Source organism: Chaetodon trifascialis, chromosome 11, assembly GCF_039877785.1.
Source record: "Chaetodon trifascialis isolate fChaTrf1 chromosome 11, fChaTrf1.hap1, whole genome shotgun sequence".
Lineage (NCBI taxonomy): Eukaryota > Metazoa > Chordata > Actinopteri > Chaetodontiformes > Chaetodontidae > Chaetodon > Chaetodon trifascialis.
The window spans coordinates 6,864,825-6,889,068 of record NC_092066.1 but is presented as its reverse complement, the minus strand read 5'-3'; the positions used below and the strand labels follow the sequence as shown (position 1 = coordinate 6,889,068).

At 40.9% G+C, this 24,244-nt stretch overlaps 1 protein-coding gene across 2 annotated transcripts in view; it reads left to right on the top strand.

Annotated features, from left to right (window-relative positions):
• The first annotated feature begins 2,788 nt into the window (after positions 1-2,788).
• The window catches only part of LOC139339253 (collagen alpha-1(XI) chain-like), an 83,683-nt gene continuing 62,227 nt past the window's right edge, over positions 2,789-24,244 (top strand). For both annotated transcript variants that reach the window (XM_070974788.1, XM_070974787.1), the window contains exons 1-5: positions 2,789-3,153; positions 9,410-9,574; positions 12,367-12,580; positions 13,990-14,152; positions 23,603-23,731. In XM_070974788.1, the coding sequence (XP_070830889.1) occupies positions 3,039-3,153; positions 9,410-9,574; positions 12,367-12,580; positions 13,990-14,152; positions 23,603-23,731 (786 nt within the window). In that variant the 5' untranslated portion in view covers positions 2,789-3,038. The remainder of the gene's footprint in view (positions 3,154-9,409; positions 9,575-12,366; positions 12,581-13,989; positions 14,153-23,602; positions 23,732-24,244) is intronic.

Here is a 24,244-nt window from a genome sequence, read left to right as displayed (position 1 = left end):
AGGAGGTTTTATAATGAGTGTCATGAGGATAGGCTGCCATATTTCTCTTTGGAAGATGTTTCCTGGAAACAGTATAGTGTTTCAAAAGCATCACAAATCATAATAAATGTACAGACATACAGAAATACTGTGGAGAGAGAACTTTTATTCTTAAAGTAAAACTCCTGAACTCAAGTGACTGTAACTCTGCAGAGAGGTGTGTCAGTCTGCTGTTTCTGGAAAGCAGTGAGAAGAATTTTATTCTGAAACTTGAAAGCACTCAGATTAAAAACTGCAAATAGAAAAACAGGCACTGGGCAACATTTTCTAGACATTTTTGTTTTTATAGCTGCTCTGGGCTGAACCGTGTAAGAAGTAGAGACTTAATATAGAATAATTATACAATGTCTTGGTACACATTGGCAGTAAATGCATCAGTTGTAATCATATGCTTTCAGCTACAAAGAGGGCAGCTCTAAAGACAAGTCTCGAAAATTGTAGACTGTCCCATGAAACAAGAATCTATAAGGAGCCACTGGAAGCCTCTCAGTAGATTTTGTCGGCTATCCGAGTCCTGTTTGAAAGACAAGACTTTAGTTTTGCTTGTGCAGATTTCCTCTCTGCCAACACAGGAGGGCTCGTCAGATTAAACCAAACATTTTGGGCGCCCATCCCAGGAAGCAACATGAACAAGAAGTTGTCTGACATTTTCTGCCAAACAACCTTAAATGACATGAAAAAAAAAAAAAGAAAGGCCAACCATCGGCCAGAAAACCGAGGTGCACAGCCAGGCTGCTCTCAAGAAAGTTGCTGAGCGAGCGCAAGGTCATCACATCGGGTCATAGATCAATAATTTAAACAATTCAGACAATCCAACATCACAAAATTAGCCACAGGGCTCATTTTATCCCATCTAACATTTTTATGAGTGACCCCTTTCTGCTCATATTTCCTTTTGGAGTGTGATTGAAAAACATATAGCATGGTGGGTAATTTCATCCAAAGAATTTGCGGCAAAAGTGCCAAAAAATCTTTGTAACACACAGTGAATTTTCAATGCATTGGTATTGTATCTCTGTCTTGATCTGCACACTCCCAAACCCCTCATATATCAATAACTATTGGATGGACTACCATAAAATGTTGTGCAGACTTCCATGGTCCCCGGAGGATGAAGCCTACTGACTTCAGTGATCCCCTGACTTTTCCTCCAGCGGCTAATTTTTCACTTGTCCTGTGGAATATCACAGCATCTCCTGGATGGAAGAATTTCCATGGATCATAGATGATGTATCCTAACAACTCTGTTGAAACCTCTTGGAAAAACTGGATGGATTGCCGTGAATTTTGGCTCAGACATTCAAGTCCTCCTCATGATGAACAATAATAATGACTTTTCCTCTAGCGCCCTGAAGTCAAATTTGTATTTCTCCAGTGCTTCTGTTTATGATTTAATACCTGCAAAACAAATGACAGACACCCTAATGCAAGTGCAGCATGTTAGCCATGTCAGTGCAATGTTAGCATGCCACTGTTAGCATTTGGCTCAAAGCACCAACCTCACAATACATGGCTGTAGACTCTTAGTCTTGTTCAACACTAGCTGTCAATTCAATTTTCAGCTTAAGTCACTAGCTGCTACTGAAGTGCTCATGAGCAAGTCATGTTCTTTCATCCATTGGAGCTGCTTAGTGGCCCAGAGTAGAAAACTGTGGTTTTACAAAGCTGCAACCAGATGAGTTTGAGTAGAAATATGCTCAGCAAATTACTCTGGGCAAAGAAATGTCTAAAAATTGCATGGCCCCAATAAATCTGACCGCTAGTGTTGCAAAGCATGGACTCTAAAACAACTGATCAAAGCCACACTTACACGCACAACAGCATTCGACCTTATTTTGAGAGGAATTCCAGGCTTGTAGCCATTGATCTGCTATTCTTAATCCCTATTATACATTATCCAAACTATTCGTTTTTAATTAGCCACACCTGCACCGGGCATTTGTGAATCTTTACCTCAAGATACCAAATATCTGTTGAGCCTGTGCTTGTCATTTCTGCATTGTGATAAAAAACATAAACAATGACAAATTTTCCAAAATGTGTTTTGCATTTGTGCGAGAATGGCTGCCATTGCACTGTTAAACCCGTCTTTCATCGATACACAGGGAAAACCAAACCAAGGGGAGGACTCTATAGCTACCACCTGTGCTTCCATTCTTTGTTCCAGTCATCTTTAACCATTAATTATTTTCAGGCCTCAGGAGCCCTGCTGTCCAAAAAAAAAAAAAAAAAAAAAAATCTAAAGAGTCCTTGAGGAAACTCCTCAAGTCTGGAAAACATTTAATTTTGGCCATTGAAGCTTTTATATTAGCCGTTGGCTCATGGAGATGCTATTCAAACTCTTCTCGCATTCTTAGGCTTTCAGGAAACGTCTGAACAGCTCCACCCCACTGCTTAATTTGCATTTAATGTGTTGCATTTAGTTTAGTGCCTCTCCTGCTGCTCCATGCTCGTATAAGCTTATTTCTTTAAAGGAAAGTTATGGCAATTTCCTTTATTTGTTGCTCCTTTGAATCTTTGTCCTTAACCTTGAGAACCGTGTTTGGTAGTATCTGTCTGGGATGCTGCACTGTGTCCTGTAATTAGGCACCACTGGGCTGTAGAGATGCTCCGCTTGATGCTGCTCAGACCTCTTCTAAAGCACAGGGGGCGGGTCCCGAGACAACTTTCCCGACTGGTGATTTGATGAACGGACGATTTTCCAGTGTCAGTATCTTACGGTCGGTTCAGGTTCAGTGTTAGGGCGTTTGTCCAGCCTCCTGACGGTGCGCAACTCTCGGGGAAAAGAGTGGTGTGCGCTTTTTTCATGAGAGCCCTGTACCATCAGTCTGAGAGCTGGGCTTAAGGGGGAGCGGATCTGAAGGGCCCAGTCTGGCTGTGAGAGGGATCTTCATACTTTCACACATGGCGCTGTAGTGTAAGCACAATTTCGTGGATAGTCGAGGGACCGAATTTTTATTAGAAGTCGCTCGTTTTCTGAACAGCCCCGGGCGCTTACCATGGAGATGCATAAGTGGACCACCAGGTGGAAAACGAAAAGGTGGCTATGGGATTCAACGCTTACCGCTGCGGTCTCGTTACTTTTAATTCTACAAGCTGCCGATGTCAGAGCAGGTAAGAGGCTGCATCTTCCTAGACTCCTGGGGAGAGGGCATCCCGGACAGCGTGAGTGCGTCCTATAGGCTGGCGTCCAGCCCAGTGGTGACAGGAGGCTTAGCTGGTAGCCAGCGACTGGCCATCAGCTCCAGTTTAGCAGATCGCTGGCTAGCAAAGTCACCATAACTCAGATTACCAAACTTTGCATTTCCTCAGTAGACTTTTCCACCGTATCCAACAGAACAGGTGATACATTATGAGTGTTATTATATTCCTGGCAATTTATCTTATGATGATGACGGACGGTCGTTGTTTTTTTTAAAGTTTATTGTTGGGTGACACAAAATTAGGAATTATCATCATATGACTGCACCTGCGTCCAAATTTCCAGTATCTTTTAAAGGGCCTTATTAACGTCATTTATGTCACAGTTTAGGTGATGACTTTGATTGGTTACCCTGGAGCTCGCCTTAAACTTTAACTATATAGACTACTTACCGTACACAGTGCCGAAATTCATGCTGGATAAGTTTTATTCTCGGCACAAACACGCGGAGATGCTGCTCTCTCTCACGTTCCTCTGAGTCCGTAAGAAGGCAAAGTCTGCCATCCAGGTGTGGTCACAGAGGGGAGACTGACAGTTTCCTCAATACAAATACTCCGGTGGTCCGCGTAAAAAGCGGCTTGAAAATTACCAGTGGGCAATGATGACACTTATTTGCGGTGAATATATTGTTGTAATTTACACTCTGCTTTTTAATTTTGGAAGCCAGTGTTGTAATAGAAAAACGTTCTTTCTGCGTTTGGGTTCCACTTCACCACTTCAGGTTTTACGCATAACTTTTACGCACGACTTTTGGCGACATGACCAGTAATCCACATATAGTACATAAAGTTTTTCCACAGTATCACTAAACTGAGAACTTAATATTTAAATAGAATTCGCAAAAGCCAGAAAATTTGTCTTATTTTGTATAATATGCTGTCAGCTGCTTTACTGATGTCACAATCAGACAGCTGTCAACACGGTTTACTCGAACACACTGAACACTTTAAACGTCTAGGTTTTGTGATGAATGTTTGAGAGTTTATAGATATACGCTGGGCTCAACATTGTGCAACTCTGGGGCTGAAATTCATATTCTGGCCTGAAGGATCACCATCTTTCCACATTATCCGGGCTCCCTCTAAGTCCAAGAAGGGGCGTTGATGGAAAAAAGAAAAAAAAAAGTGGAGTATTTTCTTTGCTTTAAAAGCACATATGTGGGTCACATTAACTTCTCCTTTATTTTCCTTTGTCTGTGAAGTCAAAGAGACGTCCAAAGTATTCTGTGGCTTCAGCAAAAATGAATTTGTGTGTCTGTGTCAAAGCTGTGTGTCTGCTTGGATGCATGTTGCCTTTTTAATATTTGTGATTTTGACATCAGATCTGCTAGTATGCAGCTATTTAAATGCTTGACTTATTGTATCCAACCCATAATACTGACATGAATGAAGTTCTTTAAAATGTTATATTTTGTATCACTTTAATCACATTTTAATCAGATGCTTGTATACAGTAGTTGGTCATTTGTGTAATGTACTGCATTTCCTGTCTTAAGTCCCGCCCGGCTTTTAACCATAATTTTTACTGTAAATCCAGTGATACATGAAGAAATCATTCAACAGAGGGCAAATTGCAGAGAACTCCCAAAAAATGAAAAGATCATGAAAGCAAATACCACAGCGGCATGATTGCCCATTGCCCATCTTTCTTCACTCTGACTGATATTTAAACTAACCATAATTGCATGATGTGCTAGCAAACATTTACAGGCTTTCCAATGTACTTTAATTGCTGCCTTTGCTGCCAGCTCTCAGTAGATGGCAGTGACACAGAAAAGATGCTGCTGCACCACCGCAGGGCCACAGACACATGAAGTCAGAATGTCACAGACTTAAAAGTTAATCACAAGTCTAAACTTAAACATCAAGCTGTATGGCTCTGATGAGTTACGAGCCATGGAGGGCTGGAATTCTCTCCTGTTCAGCTGAAAATGGTATTTTAATGCATGAGGGGTCTCCTGGTGAAATTGCTTTAATGATTCTAAAGGGTTTCTCATGTCACGGCATGCTTTACGGCCTCAAGGAAGATCACACTCCTTTGTCATGTTAGTAGCTTGTTAACATTGCAGATAGTATATCACAAGTCCCTGACAGCAGTCAGGAAGATGTGTCATTAAAAATCAGAGAGACTGACAAATTACCCCTCAGACAAGACTGTGGCTAGACGGGTACCTTTAGCACGGGAGAGCTGTCTTCTCTCTCTTGTGGTTTTCATCCTTATCATTAGAATATGGTTTATTTCTTCTTAAAGGTAGAAGGATGGGAGTCTTCTTTTCAAGTTGTGTTGAGGGTGTAGCGTGCTGGCTCGAGCTTCAGCACGACCGAAACGCTTTTAAGAGGCTGTGCCTATTCATTTGGGGTCTTTAATGGTTTTGGGATATTGCCTGTTTTTCAGGGCTTCTGTGAAGCCATGGTTGTGGAAGGAGAGGGGCTGAAGAGTCGGGGGTGCGGGTGGGTGGGTGTGGAGAGGTGGAGGGGGGGTTCCTGGCCAATTCAGCACATCTGGAATATATGAGGCCTTGAGGTATGCAGTAATGCAGAAAGGCATTCTGAAACTCACAAAGAGACCTTTAGTCCAAGCTTTCTTTAAAAAACAGTAGCTCTGTACTTGGGACAATATTCAGAAGAGCCACAGACTATTTTCTTTTTTATGAGGCATTTGGTGTGAGGTTTAAAACTTGGCATTCGGTACCTCACATTTGTATTTTATTCTGTCTCTGTTTGAGTCAGAAGTCAGTCAGTTAAGGACAAAACGAACCCTGTGTCTGTTGAATTACTCAGTGCGCAGTGTCAGTCGTAAAGCCTTTTTACTCCATCTCTCCCTCAGCTGATAAAAGTCACTGTGGGACTGAATTTAATGGAAATAAAATATTAATAAAAAAAAAAAATTCTACTCTTGCTTCCGTGCGTCCCGCCTTTGCAGCCTGTTTGACGGTTAAACTCTTAACCGTTTAAATTCATGAACTGTGGCTTCAAATGATCTGGACCCGTATCAGCAGAAGTGACCTCAGGCCTTTCCATCACTTCAGAGTCGATCTGCAGGGCTTCAAATGAGCTCAAACTTGAGACGCGACCGCTGAGCATGTGCTCGAATCAGGCGGGTTTGATTCACCACTCAGGCTGTTATTTTTCTGGTCATAGGAGAAGTAGCTACAGGGATGGGGCCTGCTCAGTTTAGTCTCATGTATGTTTTAGTTGGGGGTGTACAGGGAGTGGTGCCAGTGCATAATGGGTTCAGCATGTGAACTCGTAGCTCCACCCATCAGACCCCCTTCTGATCACTAAAAGCGAACAGGAACTGCACAATCAGCACTTCCTGGCCTCACATGCCACATGACTTCGAAAAACAGAAAGTGTCAGTGGAGTATATTTTTATTATAGAATTCCTGGAGCTTTCATTATAAATTGATGCTGAAATGTTTAGCTAAGAGCCACGACAGAAAAGTGTGATGAAAATACAGATTTACACAATTTAGGTCCACATATTGTTTGATGCTGGAAATAAAATGGTTTTTAACACTATTCCTTTACGTTATATTGCTTTAAATAAAATCCTCACCACTAATATTTGCTCTGTTGGTTCATCTGTATCTCTTGACCAAACTCTCTTCCTGGTTCGCACAGTTTCACCAAGGATTATGAGGCAGATGAGGAGATTTCCTCCGTTGTGAATTTTAAGAAAGCCGTCTGTCTGATCCCTTTAAATAATTTTCCCACAATGGTTTCAAGCTGTTATCAAACACATGGAGCTCTTTTTTTTCAGGGAAGGGAGCTTTCGCATTAAGCCTGTTATCTGCCATTCCTTAAAGGCTTTATCTTCCCAGCTGAACATTCAGACATTGTTTATCATTGCTGGGCCTTTGTAGAGGATGACACATCCTGCCTCTTGACTCACTGAAAAGACAAATGAGTGGTGTGATGTCTGGACAGGGCTGTGCTGGTTTTTTGCTGCTGTGGTTTTGGGAACAGCTAAACAAGTAGCATTTAATACTTGGGTTGCACCGAGTTTGGTTTGGAGCGCAGATTTAACTGTTATTCCTTTTATTTTCTGCGTTGGACCTCTGTCAGGTTTTAATACTCACTTCTTAGTTGTAGATTTTTCATCAGGCTAATACATACTGCAGTATTAATGTGCGGCCTTAAAGCCTTTGTATTCACTTCAGCATATTAACAGCGCAACAGCACAGAGATGTTATTACATGTGGTGAACGTCATTAAATTTGAAGACGGCAAGTGTTGCAACAGTTATGGCGAGAAAGTGTTTGATCCTTCATTTTTTGTAAATGGCCGCATATTATTAGCAATTAAAACTTTAATTTAGAGACCCCTCACAAACATGAATAGGGCATAATAAATCAGGTTTTGCTCATGACTGCTTATTTAAAGCGAGAGTATGACTTTTAAAAGACGATGCATCGCGTTGAAAAGTTGATCTCCGGGGCTTCGCTGCTGCAGCCTTATTTGATCCGGTATGAGCAGAAGCTTAGAGTGGCAAATGTTAGCTAACTTTAAAAACATCCTGCTCTGTGACTGATATTAATCACTTTCTTCTCTTCATATCTCTTCTCTACTGTTATTACTCTTACACTATGTATTAACAATTGCCGTCATCCTTTAACTGTGACTTCGACTAAAGTTACAAGTTGCGAAAAAGATTTTGGTTGAAAATCAACGCTGCTTATAAACATTAGAGCCAAACTGGTGGATTGGCAAAGCCGATATTAGCTTATAGTTAGCATATTGACGCGTGTATACTTCATCCGATAACTTAAAATTGTTGTCTTACATTTCTTACATACTTTGACCACTAGAGAGCACCGATAAGTAGATTTTTTTTAGCTATAAAAATGTTCCACTCTTTATTTATACTGGTCACATGACAAAACCCCAAGACAGTAAACAATAAAGAAGTTTGTATAAAGATTTATTGTTTTTGTGTTTTTTTTTAAAAAAACAGTATGACCTAATAAATCATAAATCTGGAGACAGATAGCAATGTCAAAATATCATATCTATGTGTGTGTTTTATAATGAATTTAGTCCTTAAGGTGATGCCGCCAAGTACAGACACATAATAACCTGCTGTAAGAGCTAAACAGTCACAGTCACACAATATAAGACGGAATTTAAAAATTTGTTCAAACTTAGACTTTTCTCACCATCAAATCTGTATTGCAGTACCCCAAAAGCCCATAAAGACCTTGAATTAATGAGCTGCTCTTACTACATATTTTTAAGTCAATGCAACCTCAGGCAGACATGCATTAAATCACTGCGCTGTACGTCAACACTCCTGTTTATACACTAGCCTTAAAGCAGACCGTATTAGGCTTTCCCATAATCACTGTTCAACTGATGATGTGCCTCTGGGAGGGGGAGGGATGGGAGTTTAACAGAAAAACAGTTAGACAATCACAGGAGAGAGAAGAAATGAGAAACAGTGTTTATGGCTGCCCTGCACAGTAGTTTCACCCCTGAGCTCCAGGTCCATTGATAGAAAGAGTCTAGTAGGGTTGAGAAGCTTGTAAAGCTGCCCCCCTCTGCGCTCTCCTTACGCCTAAGAGCCAGTGATCAACAGCAATGAGTTTTATCAGCCCATAGATGCTGTGGCTTTTGGCTGTGGGGGTAACAGTGGAGGCGAGGAGGGGGCCAATTATGTCTGCTGAATGGTTCCTAACATTTTTACTGCTCCTCTGCCAAGGTAGCTCATAAACGAACGAATGCTTGAACTGACAGTTTTGGCCAACAGTCCCTGCAAAGGCAAAGGGTGTAATGTTGACTTATCATCAAAGTGCCAGGCCCTATTAGATCCTCTGTTAACAGCTGAAATATGCTTATAGTATCCAGCAAAATTCATGAAGTTTTTACAACATGTAGGCTAATAATACGTTGTAGTAAAAAGTATGTTCTTCTATAATCTCATACATCATCTTGATTGTTATATTAACTTGATTGTTTTATGTTTTTATTACTTTTATTTATGTCATATTTTCAAAGCTTTTGGAGTGTCCCACCCAAAAGGTTCCTCATGTGGGGAATGCTGACTCAGCACTTTGGAGCTTTGGATAGATTTATTCCACAAATAACTTATTTCTGTGCAGATGTTCTGACATTTTGCTCATCAGGTATCACTGGCTAATGTAATCAATTCTTCGTTCTGCCTCCACAGCGGATCCAGTCGATGTACTGAAGGTTTTAGACTTCCAGAGCTCTCCTGAAGGAGTACGGAAAACAACAGGCTTCTGCACAGTCCGGAGAGGATCCAAGCCCGACGTCGCTTACCGAGTGGGAAAGAATGCTCAGATCAGCGCTCCAACCAAACAGCTCTTCCCAGGTAACCTCTCTGCATCCCCCCACAGATTACAAGCATTCATGCTGAAGCTGAACCAGGCAGCTTCGCCCGAATTGTTTGGGGCAAATTTCATGAAATTAAAGGATCTCAGAGTGGAAGTTCATCATATTTTGTTCTGTTTTTGCTTTCAAAAGCAGCTTTTACTCAGGAACACATACACAGTCTCATTGTAAAATGGCCTTCAAACAGGACTGAGAGTCTGCAGCTGCTAGCAGCAACGTGACGCTGTACTTAGCCTCAGCAGGGCTTTAAACTAAATGCTAACATCACAGTGTTAACATGCTGTTAAACAGGTGTAATGTTGTAGTTGTTCATCTCAGTTTAGCATTTTAGCTTGCTATCATTTGCTAATTAGCACTAAACAAACAGTGGCAGATGGGAATGTCATGAGCTTTGCAGGTTTTTGGACATAAACCAAAGTGTTGGACACAAATGTAGAGCAATGCCTCTAGCATGGCTCAAGAAATTATGCCTACTCAAACAAATACATGTTTAGAAGAAAATGTAACTGCTGCTTTTATTGACTGTCTTGAACCACTTAATGGCAAAATAAAAGCATCTTTAACATTTTTCAATTTCACAATGAAATAGCAATGTTGTACCGAGTGTCTGTAATGAAACCCTTCACTGCAGACACCTGTCTTCTAAAATGCTGTGCAGACTTTTAGCAATTGTTCTCTAGAAAATGCCCATGAGGGCGTTGGTGTTTTTCAGTAGGCCGCAGCTGAGCCCATGGGGGATGAGAGTCACTCAACACACGGCATATTAAATATCAAGTAAACATATGACTCAAGTAAAAAGAGCAACACCAGATTTTTTTGTTATTTGATATTTCAGGGCAACCCACGATTTATTGCAACAAATCAATGGGAGGAATATTTCTTTTGATGTTTTGTGGACTGATCTTGTCAATAAAGTATCTGTCTTCGAGTTTGATTGCTGGCAGACTCCAGTGTGCTGTATTTGGCTCATGTACTGAAATCTAGCAGGGATTTCATAGTGAACGTTGCCTGACTCAAAGCCTGCCGCCAGGCTGTGTGTGAGGAATAAAGCCATATTTATTTTACTAGGAAGGAGTCCACTCAGAGAAACACAAAAGCCATTTGACTGTATAACCATCTGGTTTGCTGCTTTCTTACACTAATTACTACTTATCCGCTTATATGAAGATTGAATGATGAACTGTAGAAGACCTATGTCATTACTGATAGTAGTAGAAAACCAATGTTGACTTATGTAAATGTAATATTTGCCAGTTCTTTCCAGTCTTGCTAGTTGCTTTCCTTGCAGCTGAAATAGCTGTATTTAAGCACAAATGCATTGCGTTATGATATACTGTATATCAATAAAGTTCACATCCATTTGAGGCCTGTTAATTTTTTATTGCTGGGGCAAAGAGTAGAAATAGACCCCAGTTGCTTACTTACTCAAAACTAACTTGGCAAGAAAGTGTGTGGAAATTTATTAGTAACTGAGTGCTGTTAAATAAATTGTCCCAGTCTGTGCAGTACGTGGGATTTTTCTTTTTTAATTTGGCTTGATTTCAAAGAACAAAAAATAGTTCAAAATAGTGTGATGCATTGGAGCTAAATTTCTGTGATTTTTGGCTTTGACCGCCTGCACACCTGACACTTTTAGTAACGGAAATTTGAAGAATATAATGAAGCTTGAGAGGTGAGACTTTGGAGGTGCCATGGAAGCAAAGTGTCAAAATGTCCTCAGTCAGACTAACTGGACTTTTTATTTGATCAGGATTAGTTATTTTTTCATTGAACCGAGCTATTAAGGTTTTAAAAATATGACATTTGTTTGAGTATTTACAGCTCTTGTAAAATTAATGTGGCTACATCACCACTGTTGAGTCCTTTCAGGGGGTGCCAAGGTTTCTTTCAGCTTTCTTAATAAACGCTGTTCCAGGTCCTGTTGTCTAGACAGTCTGTTTAAAGTGAGGAGAGAAAGTTAGACATCTAATAAACTTGCTATTATTCAATTTACTCATTACAATACAATTGCCCTTCTATTGACATAGGCGTGTAAAAGATAAGGGGGAATCGAGTCTGTGTTCTATTTCCTCTTTGTATTTAATGCAAATTATTCTCAAAGACCAATTAAAAGCTCCCCTTTCAAGGCTGTAGCTTCATAGTTTCTGCAAGTTAGCTCTAGAAAGGAAAGCTACATTAAATGTCAAGGAAGAGTTTGATATTTTTGGGAGGGTTGGGTGAAAAGACTGAAATCACTCTCATTGTATCTCTATCCTAAATATGAAGCTGCTGCCACCACCCAGTTGACCGTAGCTTAGCATAAAGAGGTCCAGAAGTAAAACCATCCATCTACCAAAACCACTAAAGGTGACTAATTAACATCTTGTTTGTTTAATCTGTACAAAAAGTTCACTGTCTGCTGGCGGTAGCTTCATATTTGCTGTGGAGACAAGGGGCTGGTATCAATCTTCTCATCTAACTTTCAGCAAGAATAAGCATTTTTACCAAAATGTCAAACTACTCCTTTAACAATAAACCGTTTCTGCGACATCCTCAGAAATGAAGAAAAAATTCCTGACCCAGCATTCCCACAAGAGTTCTTTAATTGAATTTAATTGAAAATACTGTGGTTATACTGGGCAGCTCCCATGTGTGTAATTGCATGAATCTGAGGCAGAGCAATGCTGTAAAACCTCTGACAAAAATGTGTATTTACCCAGATTTTGTAACTACATATCCATTGGTTTTGACTAACATACCAACCTACATGCCTGCTGCTTATTCCACCTTCAGGGGGAGTTTTCCCAGAAGATTTCTCCATCCTGTTTACCATCAAGCCCAAGGCCGGCCTCCAGTCCTTCCTGCTGTCCGTGTACAACCAGCAAGGCATCCAGCAGCTCGGCGTGGAGGTGGGCCGTGGCCCCGTCTTCCTGTATGAGGACCAGCATGGCAAACCTGCCCCGGAGGAGTACCCCCTGTTCCGCTCCATCAACCTTGCTGACGGCAAGTAAGTGACTGACTGCTGCTCAAGAGGGTTTGAACACGTTGGAGGTCAGATGTGGGTGGTAGATTTTTGCCTGCCCTCATTGTTTGCTTTTCTGTGCCCCATTTTCAGTGTTGAATTGAAAATCTGTTGTGAAGCTGCTGTGATTGGCTCATAAGCAGAGCACTTTATCTAAAATTATAGGTTATATTTTACGCTAAACAAAACCAATCTGCTTGACATATTTTCTCAAGCACTCAGAACATGCTTGACTCTTTTATCCTGGTAAACTGACACACAGCTCTGATGATTTACTATCATCTTATGTTTGTTCAGTCACTGTGCCATATGGAACAAGTCAGACAGTATTGGCAAATAAATTGCTGCCAGCAATCTGATGACAGTCTTTTCTTTTCCACGTTATTTACAGCAGTGGTATACTGATATGCAGTAATAAGCAGGACATTCATAAATTGCATAGCAGTCCAGTGATGCTGATACAAATCATTGTTACAAGTTGTCATCAATCATTTGCGCAAACGCTCACAGAAATGCCTTGAAATGATTCCATGCGTGGTTGTTTGTCTGTAATGAAATATATGAGGGGAAAAAAATTACAGTGTAACAATACAGTACAATAATTACTTTCATTTGCAATTTTGCTATATATGTACTTTGCAGTAGTGCGTAATTTAGACATTTTGACACAGCTGAAATGCAATGCAATTTCCAAATTCCAAGCAGATGAATAAAGCTGCCTCTGTGTTTATGAACCACGGCAAACAAGTGATTTATCAAATATTTGTATGATTTTTAAATGCACTGCGTTTGCTGAGGCTTTTTCTGAAGCTCTCTGACATACTGTACTGTATCACCAAATCTACGTACTATATATTTACCCATGTACTCAAAGGCATGAACCCGGAGACATTCGAAGGAAAAAGCCCTTACTTGCTTTCATGCTGAGGGTTAAAAGGAAAAGTTGAAATCACTCACATGTCTAAACTATACGTTTGAAGCAATTGATTAGATTAGCATAAAGTCTGGACACACAGGGGAAGCAGCTGGCTGACCTTCATGGGTTTATGCTATTGCAAGGCAGATTTTAGCATTTTTAGCATTTCAGCAAGAGCCAGGTTTTTCCCTGTTTCCAGTCTTAAAAGTAGGCTAAGCTAGGCTAATCGGCTGCTATCCATCTACCAGCCACTGATGAATAGATGTTCAAATTCATCAGCCACTCAGTAGTAAATCATTACGTTGTATGTGAAATCTAACAACCACTTTCATGTTTTAACAGCATTTGGCTGGTGGCTCCTAAAAATGTCAAACTCTTCCGTTAACCATAGACTGAGGCGGTTGTCTTGAAAGGACGGGAAGTGGCAGAGCACTCTGGTTTTAAGTCTGACCTCCTTCTTTGCTCCTTTGTTGAACAGATGGCATCGTGTAGCTCTCAGCGTGGAGAAGAAGAGTGTCACCATCATTGTGGACTGTAAGAAGAAGCTGACCAGGCCGCTTGGCAGAAGCGACCAGGCTATCATCAACACAGAAGGCATCACTGTCTTTGGCACCAGAATCCTGGATGAGGAAGTCTTTGAGGTAAGGCGGCCATGTTGAATCCTGGATTAGGCCAGCTGTGTTACGGCGAGTATGATGTGAATTGGGTTAAAGGAATTGTTTTGGAAAATTGACTTTTTTGTCAAGAGTGAGATGAAAAGGACACCACTCACATTTTTGTGTTTTAGGTTTTAAGTTAGCAGAGCCAGGAAGCGATTAGCTTGGGTTAGCATAAAGATTAGCAGCCTCACTGTGCCCGGCCATGGCCGCCAAGGAATTTCCCATAAAACTATTTTTCAATTTTTGTTTGTGTGCAGACTAAACATATGAGATGCAACATGATAATTAGTGAGCTTTTAATGTGTTGGTGGGCATATTTTTGAGCTTTGAAGAGAACCATTCTCACTTTTTGCCTAACTTTATGCTCAGATACTGACTTCTGACACTAAAATGTGTGTATGATTCTGCTTCAAGATGTCCAACCATTGTTTCCATTATCTGCACAAGAGTGTCTTTCACAAATATAATGCAGATATTCAGCACCGGATTGAAGTAATTGTGTTTTCAGGGAGTTACAGTAATTCCCCTGGTCTGCTTAAATATGGATGTAATTGAAAGCACATTGTGAAATGTTACTTTCAGTGAGCCTACTTTACCATTGTGAAAAGGGACAACTTTAGTGCAATGTCTAATACTTTAAGTCCAAATGCTTTAAGGCCAGACATTTTATTTGTCTTTCATTAACTTGTGCATACAGTAAATGGAGAATTTTATTGGCCAGAACAACAATATTGGCTTTGTGTACTTGGTAAGAGCCATGAGCAATGTGGAAGGCTACTTGCACAGTGTGGTGTTCAAAGTCCTTTTTTCCTCTCAACACTGGTTTTTATTTGTTTGAATAGTTATTTAATAAAAGAAAGGCTAATGTCTAATAGGCTTCAGTTGTTCATATTGGACAGTGTGCTGTTTGGGATGTATGAATTTTGGAGCTAGTTGTGAATTGATACCATATTGCTCCCTCAATGACTTCAACTATCAGAGCACAGAATCATAATTCACGGCTCAGTGTATGGTTACTGAGCTGGCGATTATGAGGTAGAGGCTACCAGGTTTAGCACAGGTAGCTGTTAGCTGAGTGGAAAATGTGGGCTGAATGCTAGCTCCAAAGACAATAGCCTCTCTTTGTTGTCTGCATGTGGAATGCTGGCTAAGTAGAACAGTCTGTAAAATGTTTGCCTCCAGGTCAGAGATGACTTTCCACAGAAAATGGGATCCCACTTTTCTGCAATGATAGGTTTTTGGCATTGCTGGATATACAGAGTAAAATGTATACACATTTTTAGGTCATGATAAGAAGGGTCAATATAAATCACAGAAACATTTTTGTACATGTGGCATTTACAATGAGCACAACCATAGTCGCTTAGTTTTATAAAGTGACCAACAGTAAAGAACATAAGAGTGAAAGCGCAGTCATTAGAGTTGGGATTGTAATTAGGGTAATTAAGAGTTGAGTGGAGAGGATAAAAGTAGCTGAGCCTTTTCTACTTTCAATGGTGATTTATGACCAGCCATTTGGCTTTTGTGAGTGCTCTTTGTTTGAACATATATTACTCTAAATGATGTTGAATTGCAGACTAATTTGTTTTGTTCTCCCTTTAAAAACCTGGAGAAGGGAAAATGAGTCCTTTTGTTTCAATGGTTGAGGCTTTTTGCACGTTGGTTTTAATCAGTGTATCACACAATAGCACTGCAGTGATGGCCTAGTTAGACATGCAGCCATATCTTAAACTGTAATTATTTCCACTTCAAGTTTAATAACACTTGAGTTGTTGATTGCAAACTGGCTACCTGTAGGCACTTTGCACTGCTAATGGCAAAAATTCTTACTGGCCACAAGGGTTTTGGCTAATTCCGATATATTCCCATAGATAAAAACAGGTTTGTAAGGTAGATGAAAGCCATGTGTTTGTTACGAATTCGTTTCTTATGGAATTATGCTTTGGCATAAATTCTACAGCTGTTTCAGGTAGTACTATCAGTATACCTTGGAGGCTATGGAAACTTTTGGAGCAGTGCTGGCCGCACTATCTACAGTACTTAAACAAAATCTTGTATGTATAGAAATGTATTTGCACTTACAGAGGCTGGTGTACCTAAACTACGTCTTCAATCAAAAATGTGGATTTGTGATTCTTCCCACGATACCACTCTTATGTGTGTGCATTAAGTATGGAGCTTGAGCCAGTTAGCGTAGTTTAGCATGAAAAATGCAGGAGCGACATGTCTTGCATCTCATTTGTTTAATTTGTACATAAACAAAAATGTAAAAATGACAAGTTGTGGTTTTAGGGAAAGTTGTGTGCTTGCTCAACAACAGTCAGATTGTATACATTTCTGTCTGTGTTTGGATAAAATGAAATATCCACACACACACAAACACACAAGAAGGTTTTTGTTAGCCTATTTTTGAACTGTGGAGAGAGCCAGGCTATCTGTTTGTCCCTTCTTCCAGCTGTTGTGCTAAGCTAGGCTAACTACCCCCTGTCTCCATCTCCATACTTAACACACGGACCTGAGAGTGGTATCGATCTCATCTAATTCTCAGCAAAAAAAAAAAAAAAAGGCAATTTGCCTTTTTCTCAAAATGCCAGATCAATTTGTTTCACATTAGATTTAATAAGATTTATCTTATTTAGAGTCCCCAGAGATTGGCTCCCTGTCGTTCTACTGTTCCCTGACCTTCGTTTTCCAGCATCGTCGGGTCAAAATGCTGCCTCGAACACTTTGTCCATGATGACATAATCTTAAGTTAATTGCTTCCATGGAATGATGAAATGATTTCCGTGAAATTTGCAATGATTATTCATGATGCCCAGAGGATGATCCTAATGTTTTCACGATGCTCAAACATGTTCGTAAATCCCTCTGTAGCTATAGGCAAAGATAGCCGTGATCATCAACATAAGCATCACAGTTATCTAATTCTACCTAAACTTATCCTGGTAAATAACTGTAGCTTTTCTTCTGTTGGGTTATCTGAAGAATTCTACATTTATAACCATGAGAAAATATCCAACACCAAACAGATTAAGAAATTGTGGCTATTTAGCATACCCAGCCTGAACTTCACAACTTTGGAGCCATTGCACACTTTAATTACGAGGTTGGCTGTGAGCTTTCTCACTAAAACAGCTTTGAGCTGTGAGCACATGGCTACATTACTGCAGTAGATTGCATAAGCAGGTGTCAAAGCTGGAAGCACAGGGAAGAGGGAAGGCTAGGGGAAAATATGATCAGTGTGTGCTTAGTCTTGGCTCAGATTGCACAGCTGTTTAAAAGATATGCTCACTGACCGGGCGTCCAAATGCCCCCCTCCCCTTTCTTCTGCTTTTTCTTCTTTTAAATAAAGCCACAAGATATTTGAATCATCTCTCATTTTTATGCAAATCCTTTCTTCAGACTTTAAAGGGTAGGGTGGGATTCTTTGTTTGTGCAGTGCGCCTGAGTGTATGTTGACGTGTCTGTTATTATACACATGCATAAAAATGTGTAGTGTGTGTGTGTGTGTGTGTGTGAGAGAGAGAGAGAGAGAGAGAGAGAGGAGAATCGGGGGAGAAGGAGGCGAAGATAGTTTGTTTATGTGTCTGTCATTACTGCATAGTAGATTGTTCCAAAACGCTGTCCCTCAAGCAGGACAGTCTTTGGCAGAGGACTCGAACAAGGCTCTGATGGGCTGAAAGCCTTAAAGTGAATCATTGTTTATGGTGGAGTTGGCAGGAAGAGAAATGGTCTGACTGTTTCTCATCTGCCTCAGTCACTTTTCACTCTCCAGTACCCGTCACAAAATGTTTTGGTTAGGGTTGTGTAAAAGGAATATAGTAATTAATTCATATTTGTTTGAGTGTTGCTGTGACTGAGAAGGTTTCTGTCAAATTGCATCTCTATGTGACCTCTTAGCCCCTTGTGCTGTGACCCTCACTCACTGGTACGAGCACAGCCAGGAAGTAATGGACCCAAGGTGCTTCTTAAAAACTTGTGCCGATGGAAAAGAGCAGAACGAGGAAAAAAAAAAGGGAGACAGAGAAAGAGAGAGGAGTGAAGACAAGCAAGCAGATGGTTCAAACAGTTCAACAGTTTTGTGAGCTACTGGCAGGCGAAATGTTTTAATATTCGAAGGGTGCAATACTGTTGTATGCCCCCAGTGCTTGAAAGGAAACGTTGTCCCTCCGCTGACCACAACGGCTGCATTTGATAAAACAGTGGGAGAAATCTGGAGAGTATTATACATTTTTCCTCTCCTCTGCCTCGTGGTTAATTGTTGTCCTTGTACAGTTTTGAAATTCCATCCCTCTATTTGTTCTTTCAAGATGTGATCCCATCCCACAGTTTGGAAAAGCAGTCTCTTTAGATGATACATGTGTTACGTTTTTGCAGAGCTGGATGCGAGAGATAAAAGAAGGAAAATACAGAAGTGCGTTATGGCTACAAAAGATACTGCACAGTTTGCACAATAAGCATTTTGAAAGCAGAAACATCTGTAAGAGTTGATTTGAGCAGCCATAGTCTGTATGGCCGCATGTGGCTGATGATGCCTCTGGAGGATCAGTGTGGCAGGAAGGTCATACTGACACCATTAAAGGTTTTGTTTGAACTGTTTCTCTAATAGAAGGTAGTTCAAGTGAAAGGTTTTTACAGCAAGGTCTGCAGATCAGCCTGAGTTGGTACTTTTTTTCTGGAGAAGCAAATGTAAACACTAACCTGTCCTGTACTGTCATGTTCAGTAGTAAGGAACTTCCTGAGATTCTATGCAGTAACATTTTAAGCCCAGAGAAAAACCCTGATGTGGATGCTGTTTCTTAAATAAGCAGGCCTGTAAAGTTTAAATTGATCACACAAACATATAATTTGTGATGGCACCCTTTTGTTCTCCAGCCTCTGCATGTATGCCTTTGTCTTTTACTGGGTCAAACTGCAGATGCTCTGTGAATATTTCCAAATGTGTATTCCAGGTGCGTTAATATCTCCCAGCTGTTCCCACAGGCTAAGCGGCCTGCTGCACCTGGCCACAAACAACAACTGCCTAATTAAATACTTATATGTTGTTCTGTCAGCATTAGTGGAAACTATTTGTTTTGTCTGTGAAATGTCAGAAAGTAGTGAAAATGGCTGGTTTAATTTTCCAGACCCCACATAATGTCTTCAAACAGCTTGTTTGGTCCAGTCAGCTGTCGAAAATCCCAAAGATATTCCATTTACAGTGATATACAACAGAGAAAAGTGGCAAATCCTTTCATTTAAGAAGCTGAAACTAGAAAATGCTTGCTTGAAAATGATTGAAACAGTTAACTAAATATCAAAACAATCATAGATTATTGTTATTTGCAATTGGTTTATTTACACTTATTTACATCCATGATTTAAAACTCTGACATTAACTCATGCAAATAGCTGTGCAATCCCTGATTTTGATGTGTTCACTTTAGGTGCAAACACAGATATGGGCTGTGCATATGTATGTAGATAAGTGCAAAAATACTGCTGCATTACCTCCAAAGAGTACTATAGGTCTCAGGTTTTATTCTACCCAAAACAAGGTGTACCAGTCAAATGCTTTAAGTTGAAGGAGAATGTGTTAGAGCCATGGTTAAAGTAAGAGCATGGATGGTTCTAGGTGTTACCAACCTTTGCAAAAGAGGTGGGATCTGAGTGCAGTTTGAGAACAAGATTTGCCTGTAAGGCTGAATTCAGGGCAAAATGTGTTCAAAATTGAAGTTGATATCCCTCCAGAAATTAATACCCTAATGCTGATAAAGTTTCTAAATCAAGTGGTCTTAATTTTCTGGAGCCAAAGGCAAACAACAGTTTTGTTTATGCTCCAAAATTAATCCAACAAACACAGGAGGGGAAAGCCCCTTTGCATCCTGTCATCTCTGATCTGGGTCTAGCAGGAGCAATCTGCTTCTAATCAAGGTTTTGTCTTGATTTCTGAGGTCAGTCATGTGCTTTGTTGCTTATGAATGAGAAAATATGGGCTCATAATCAGAGACTGATTGGCATTGGCATCTGAGTGGCATTCAGAAGCTTATTTTTGACGTCCTATCAAGAAAACAATGCCAAGACAGATTTCATGGTCTGCTGGGAGCTTGTAATACCGCCTGCTATTAGGTGATCATCTGTCTGCCAGTTATTTTCCTTAAGTAACTTCTGTTCCTCGTGGGTGTGGGCTGTGCATCAGGAGGGATACTCTTCACAGCAGACGCCAAGGTAGCCCAGAAGAGGGAGAATCCAGTGCTGTCTGTTTTTGATTTCTTAGCTTAAAATCAGATGTGAAACTTGTGTGCTTGAGGAAAAACCAGTGGTGCGTTTATTTCCAATACAGAAAAACAGCCATACTCTTAATATGGTTTTGCCTGTGGGTGAAATGAAGGCGAGAAGGAGTCTCCTCTCTTGTCTTTGATCAGCCAGTCCCATCCACTTCAGTTTGTCCTTCTCTCCCTCGAACGGTTGTTGTTAGGCTAACGTGTCGAGACGCATTGTATTAACATGCTCGTCGTACGCAGACCCATTAATGGATTGATTGTAGTGTAGCCGAGACAGATGTGTGTCTGTGCCAGCTCTGAGCAGAGCCGGGGCATTGCTGTAGATCGTTCCTGGAATTCTGAGGAGGAACCTCAACAGATGCCAGAGAGATGTGCAAGACAATCCAGACAATAACATCAACAAAAGCACCGAAATGCAGACGAAGGAGACAGAGAGGGCAAAAGAAGAGAGGGGGGAACGGTGAGGGAGAAGCCGATCGGGGAGTATGGGAGTGATTGAATCACAGACTGGCTGTGTAAGTGGGTTAAATGTGTGTGGTCTCTTGACATGGTGTTCTTGGACTCTCCTGCTTGTTTTCTTGTTGTTGTAAATACATTCTTGCTGCGTACACCTTATTTTCTTTTTAAACAACCAAGCTTAAAATTAAAGTGAATGATTGAGCCCGAATGAACACAAATTGGCATAGTTCTTATGTCCATGCACACAGGAAGGCAGAGGAGGAAGCAGACAGAGACGTTGCCAAATGCAATATGTCTTTGTTTTTAGCTGTCCTCTCTGTTTCTGGCATTGACTTTGGATCCATTTGTGCTAAATTATTAAGAGGACATGGAGGATGCAGTGGCTGAATGACTGCCTTTCATTTGAGACCTTCTGTTTGTCATTGTAGTTTTTGGTGTAATAGGAGGTTCAGAAGGTGCGTGGTGATCGTGTGAGTGAAGGCTCAATAAGCTCATGCGGCCTGCCGCACACACACTCACACACATTCACGCCTGGAAGCTGCCCAGTACAACCACAATTTGATCTGCTGGCCACAGCCGGGCATGAAATGCCTGGCTCAAGAGCTGTTTTCCCTCCCCCCACTGAGATTTATTCTGCAGTCTCAGGATCGAACTGACAACCTTTTGGTCCCACATGTTTTTGTTAGGCCACTGCTATTTTAATTAGGGGTCTGTGGATGCTGAGCAGAGGGAGAACAAATGCAATTAAATGTACTGTACTTTTCTGTTTGCTTTTACAATTATTTTTTATTTCTACAGTTACAATTCTTCATTTTGCAGTTCTCTTGGATTGCTCCCCAGCAATAAACCGACACAGACAAGGCTTGAAAGGTTAAGATCATGGGCGTTACCGTTTGGAAGTGTGTAATTTTATCACATTTTATCACCACCTATGTGGGCGGGATCTTTTCACTAATGAGACCTGAGCTATATTTTACTCCAAGATCCTGTAAACTGTGGAGATTCTCCACCCCTGATCCCTCATAGAGACTGATGGATGGTAACAGAGCACCACACAGGTTATGCTGTGAAATAATGCATGTATATGAAATCCATGTGTTTTCTCACGGGATCTGCAAGTGAGTAATTATAGTGGCACAACAGTTAACAGTTGGGAAAGTGAAGCAGTGTGCAATATTTAAGCATATATCTTCTTGATTGTTGTTTGGGTCCTTCAATACAACCCAAACAACAATAAGGAAATGAGATGTTCTGCTCACCTATGATAGGAGCATGGGGGTGGTGGATATCTAATGTATTCCAGAGGTCTAAGCTTGTACAGATGTTGCCTCCTGTAATTTAATGCAATCTGCATGTATGTGCTTCCTCTCATGGGGGCCACCCTGATGGCAGCCTTATTTCACCTTTCCAAAGCACTTTCCCAATGTATTTGTCCTCTTTGTTACTTACCTGGTGGATTCTGAGAAAGGATCAGCTGGAGTGCTCATATGGTAGATCGATATAGATAACATTCTCCACATCAGTGGCATAGCAGTTCCTGGTTTAGAAATTCCTTTTGAGACGATCATGGAAAAAGAGCCTTTGGCTGATGGACGGGTTGGAAGCGGGGATCTAATTTCCTTTTCCAAAAGCTCATGAAAAACAGACGGCCTCAGATAAGTACAGACCTTGGTTATTTATCTGCTGTGTAAGGGGACTTGCCGTCCCTAATGGCTGAGTGAGGGGACTGTACTATAGTTCTTTTTTAAAACTTACAGACTGCCCCTAAAGCCTTGATTTATTCCATACAGTTATATGTAATTAGACTACTGCCTGTGGTCCTGTACAGCATCCGCCTTGTTGTTTTATTGTCACATTTTATTATCGCCACATTGGTGCAAACCTGGGGCAATCAAGCAAGGAGGACTAGGTGCATACTTTTACATCCACATTTGGTTTCTATTTGGACACAAAGAATGGACAACGTGAGTGGCCTCTGGAGTTATTCTGTGCGTCAGGGCTCCGGAAATAAAAGTCACGTCCATTTTCTGCATATGCAGTGTTAGCTGAGTGACAGTTGGAGCACGTCCAAGGCGTGAATGAGCATGAAATTCAACAACAAATTACAGTCAACAAAGATCAGTAACTGTGTCAGAAAATGCTCCATCAAAAAGTCAAAAATGGAAATAAAAATGTGTGTAGAGTGGTCAATTACAAGCCCCAATGAGCATTTCCACTCATATCCAATAAGATTTTAAAATCCAGTTATGAGTTAGTGCTGCAACAGTGACTGGAAGCTTAAGATTATTCTTTCAAGAAACCGTATATATTCATCCACTTTGGATTCTGGATCAATTTTGGGTGAATTCCACAACCGTGATGCCTCGTTTTGCTCCCAGCTGCAATAACAAAGTGTCCTGTATGTCTACAGCTCTTATTCTTGCATCTGACTGACTTCTTCTCAACAACAGCACCGGATAAGGCTCCTTGGTGTTGTAGTATTCGGAGCCATTTGCTCAACCAAACTGGAAAAACTTCTCTGAAATTGAAATAAATAAAACTGATGTCCATAACATAAACTGACAGTTTTGTTAATTAACCAACAGACCCCCTGTTAAATTCAGGAGGATGAATGAAAACCCTCGACAGTGAGGTAAACTCTACAGCCTGTGAAATATGTTGACATGGCTTCTGCTGACATCCTGCTTTTCTTCTTCTTCTCTTCTTACAGGGTGACATCCAGCAGCTGCTGATAGTGGCAGACCCCAGGGCAGCCTATGACTACTGTGAACACTACAGCCCTGACTGTGAAACCCCCAACCACCACGACACCCCCCAGGCTCAGGAACCTGAGGGCGAGGTCAGTATCTGAAGGGGGAGAAAGCAGGCAAGATGGACTTAGCAGTAGAGATCGGGTAAGAGGAGTAGTTGTCTAGAGGGAGGGAGAAACCAAGAGAGAGTTGGGAGAGAGAAGGGGGGGAGGGAGGAATAGCTGTTGCGAGGAAAGGAGGGAGGGAAACAGGGAGGGAGAGAATATGGGAGCTGGACTTTGAGATTTAGTAAGGATGATAACAGGAGTCTGGAACGACGCCTTCAGACTTGGGTGTTGTTCATAAAAGTTAGGAAGCAGAAGATGAAGTAAGAGAAGGCAGCTTGGACGGATGAAAATTAAGTGGATCAATATGAAAGACAGGGTGACGTAAAGTCAAACTCAAATTTGAATCCTCCTCACTTTTTGTGTAAATAAATGAAAATGATGGCTACTACAGCCGTAGTGCATATGCCTCCATTTTTTTCCAAAGCGGATAAAACTTTGGACATATTTGTAGAAGCAAAGTTGAAGCTTGAAATCTCTCGATGGGCATTTGCCACG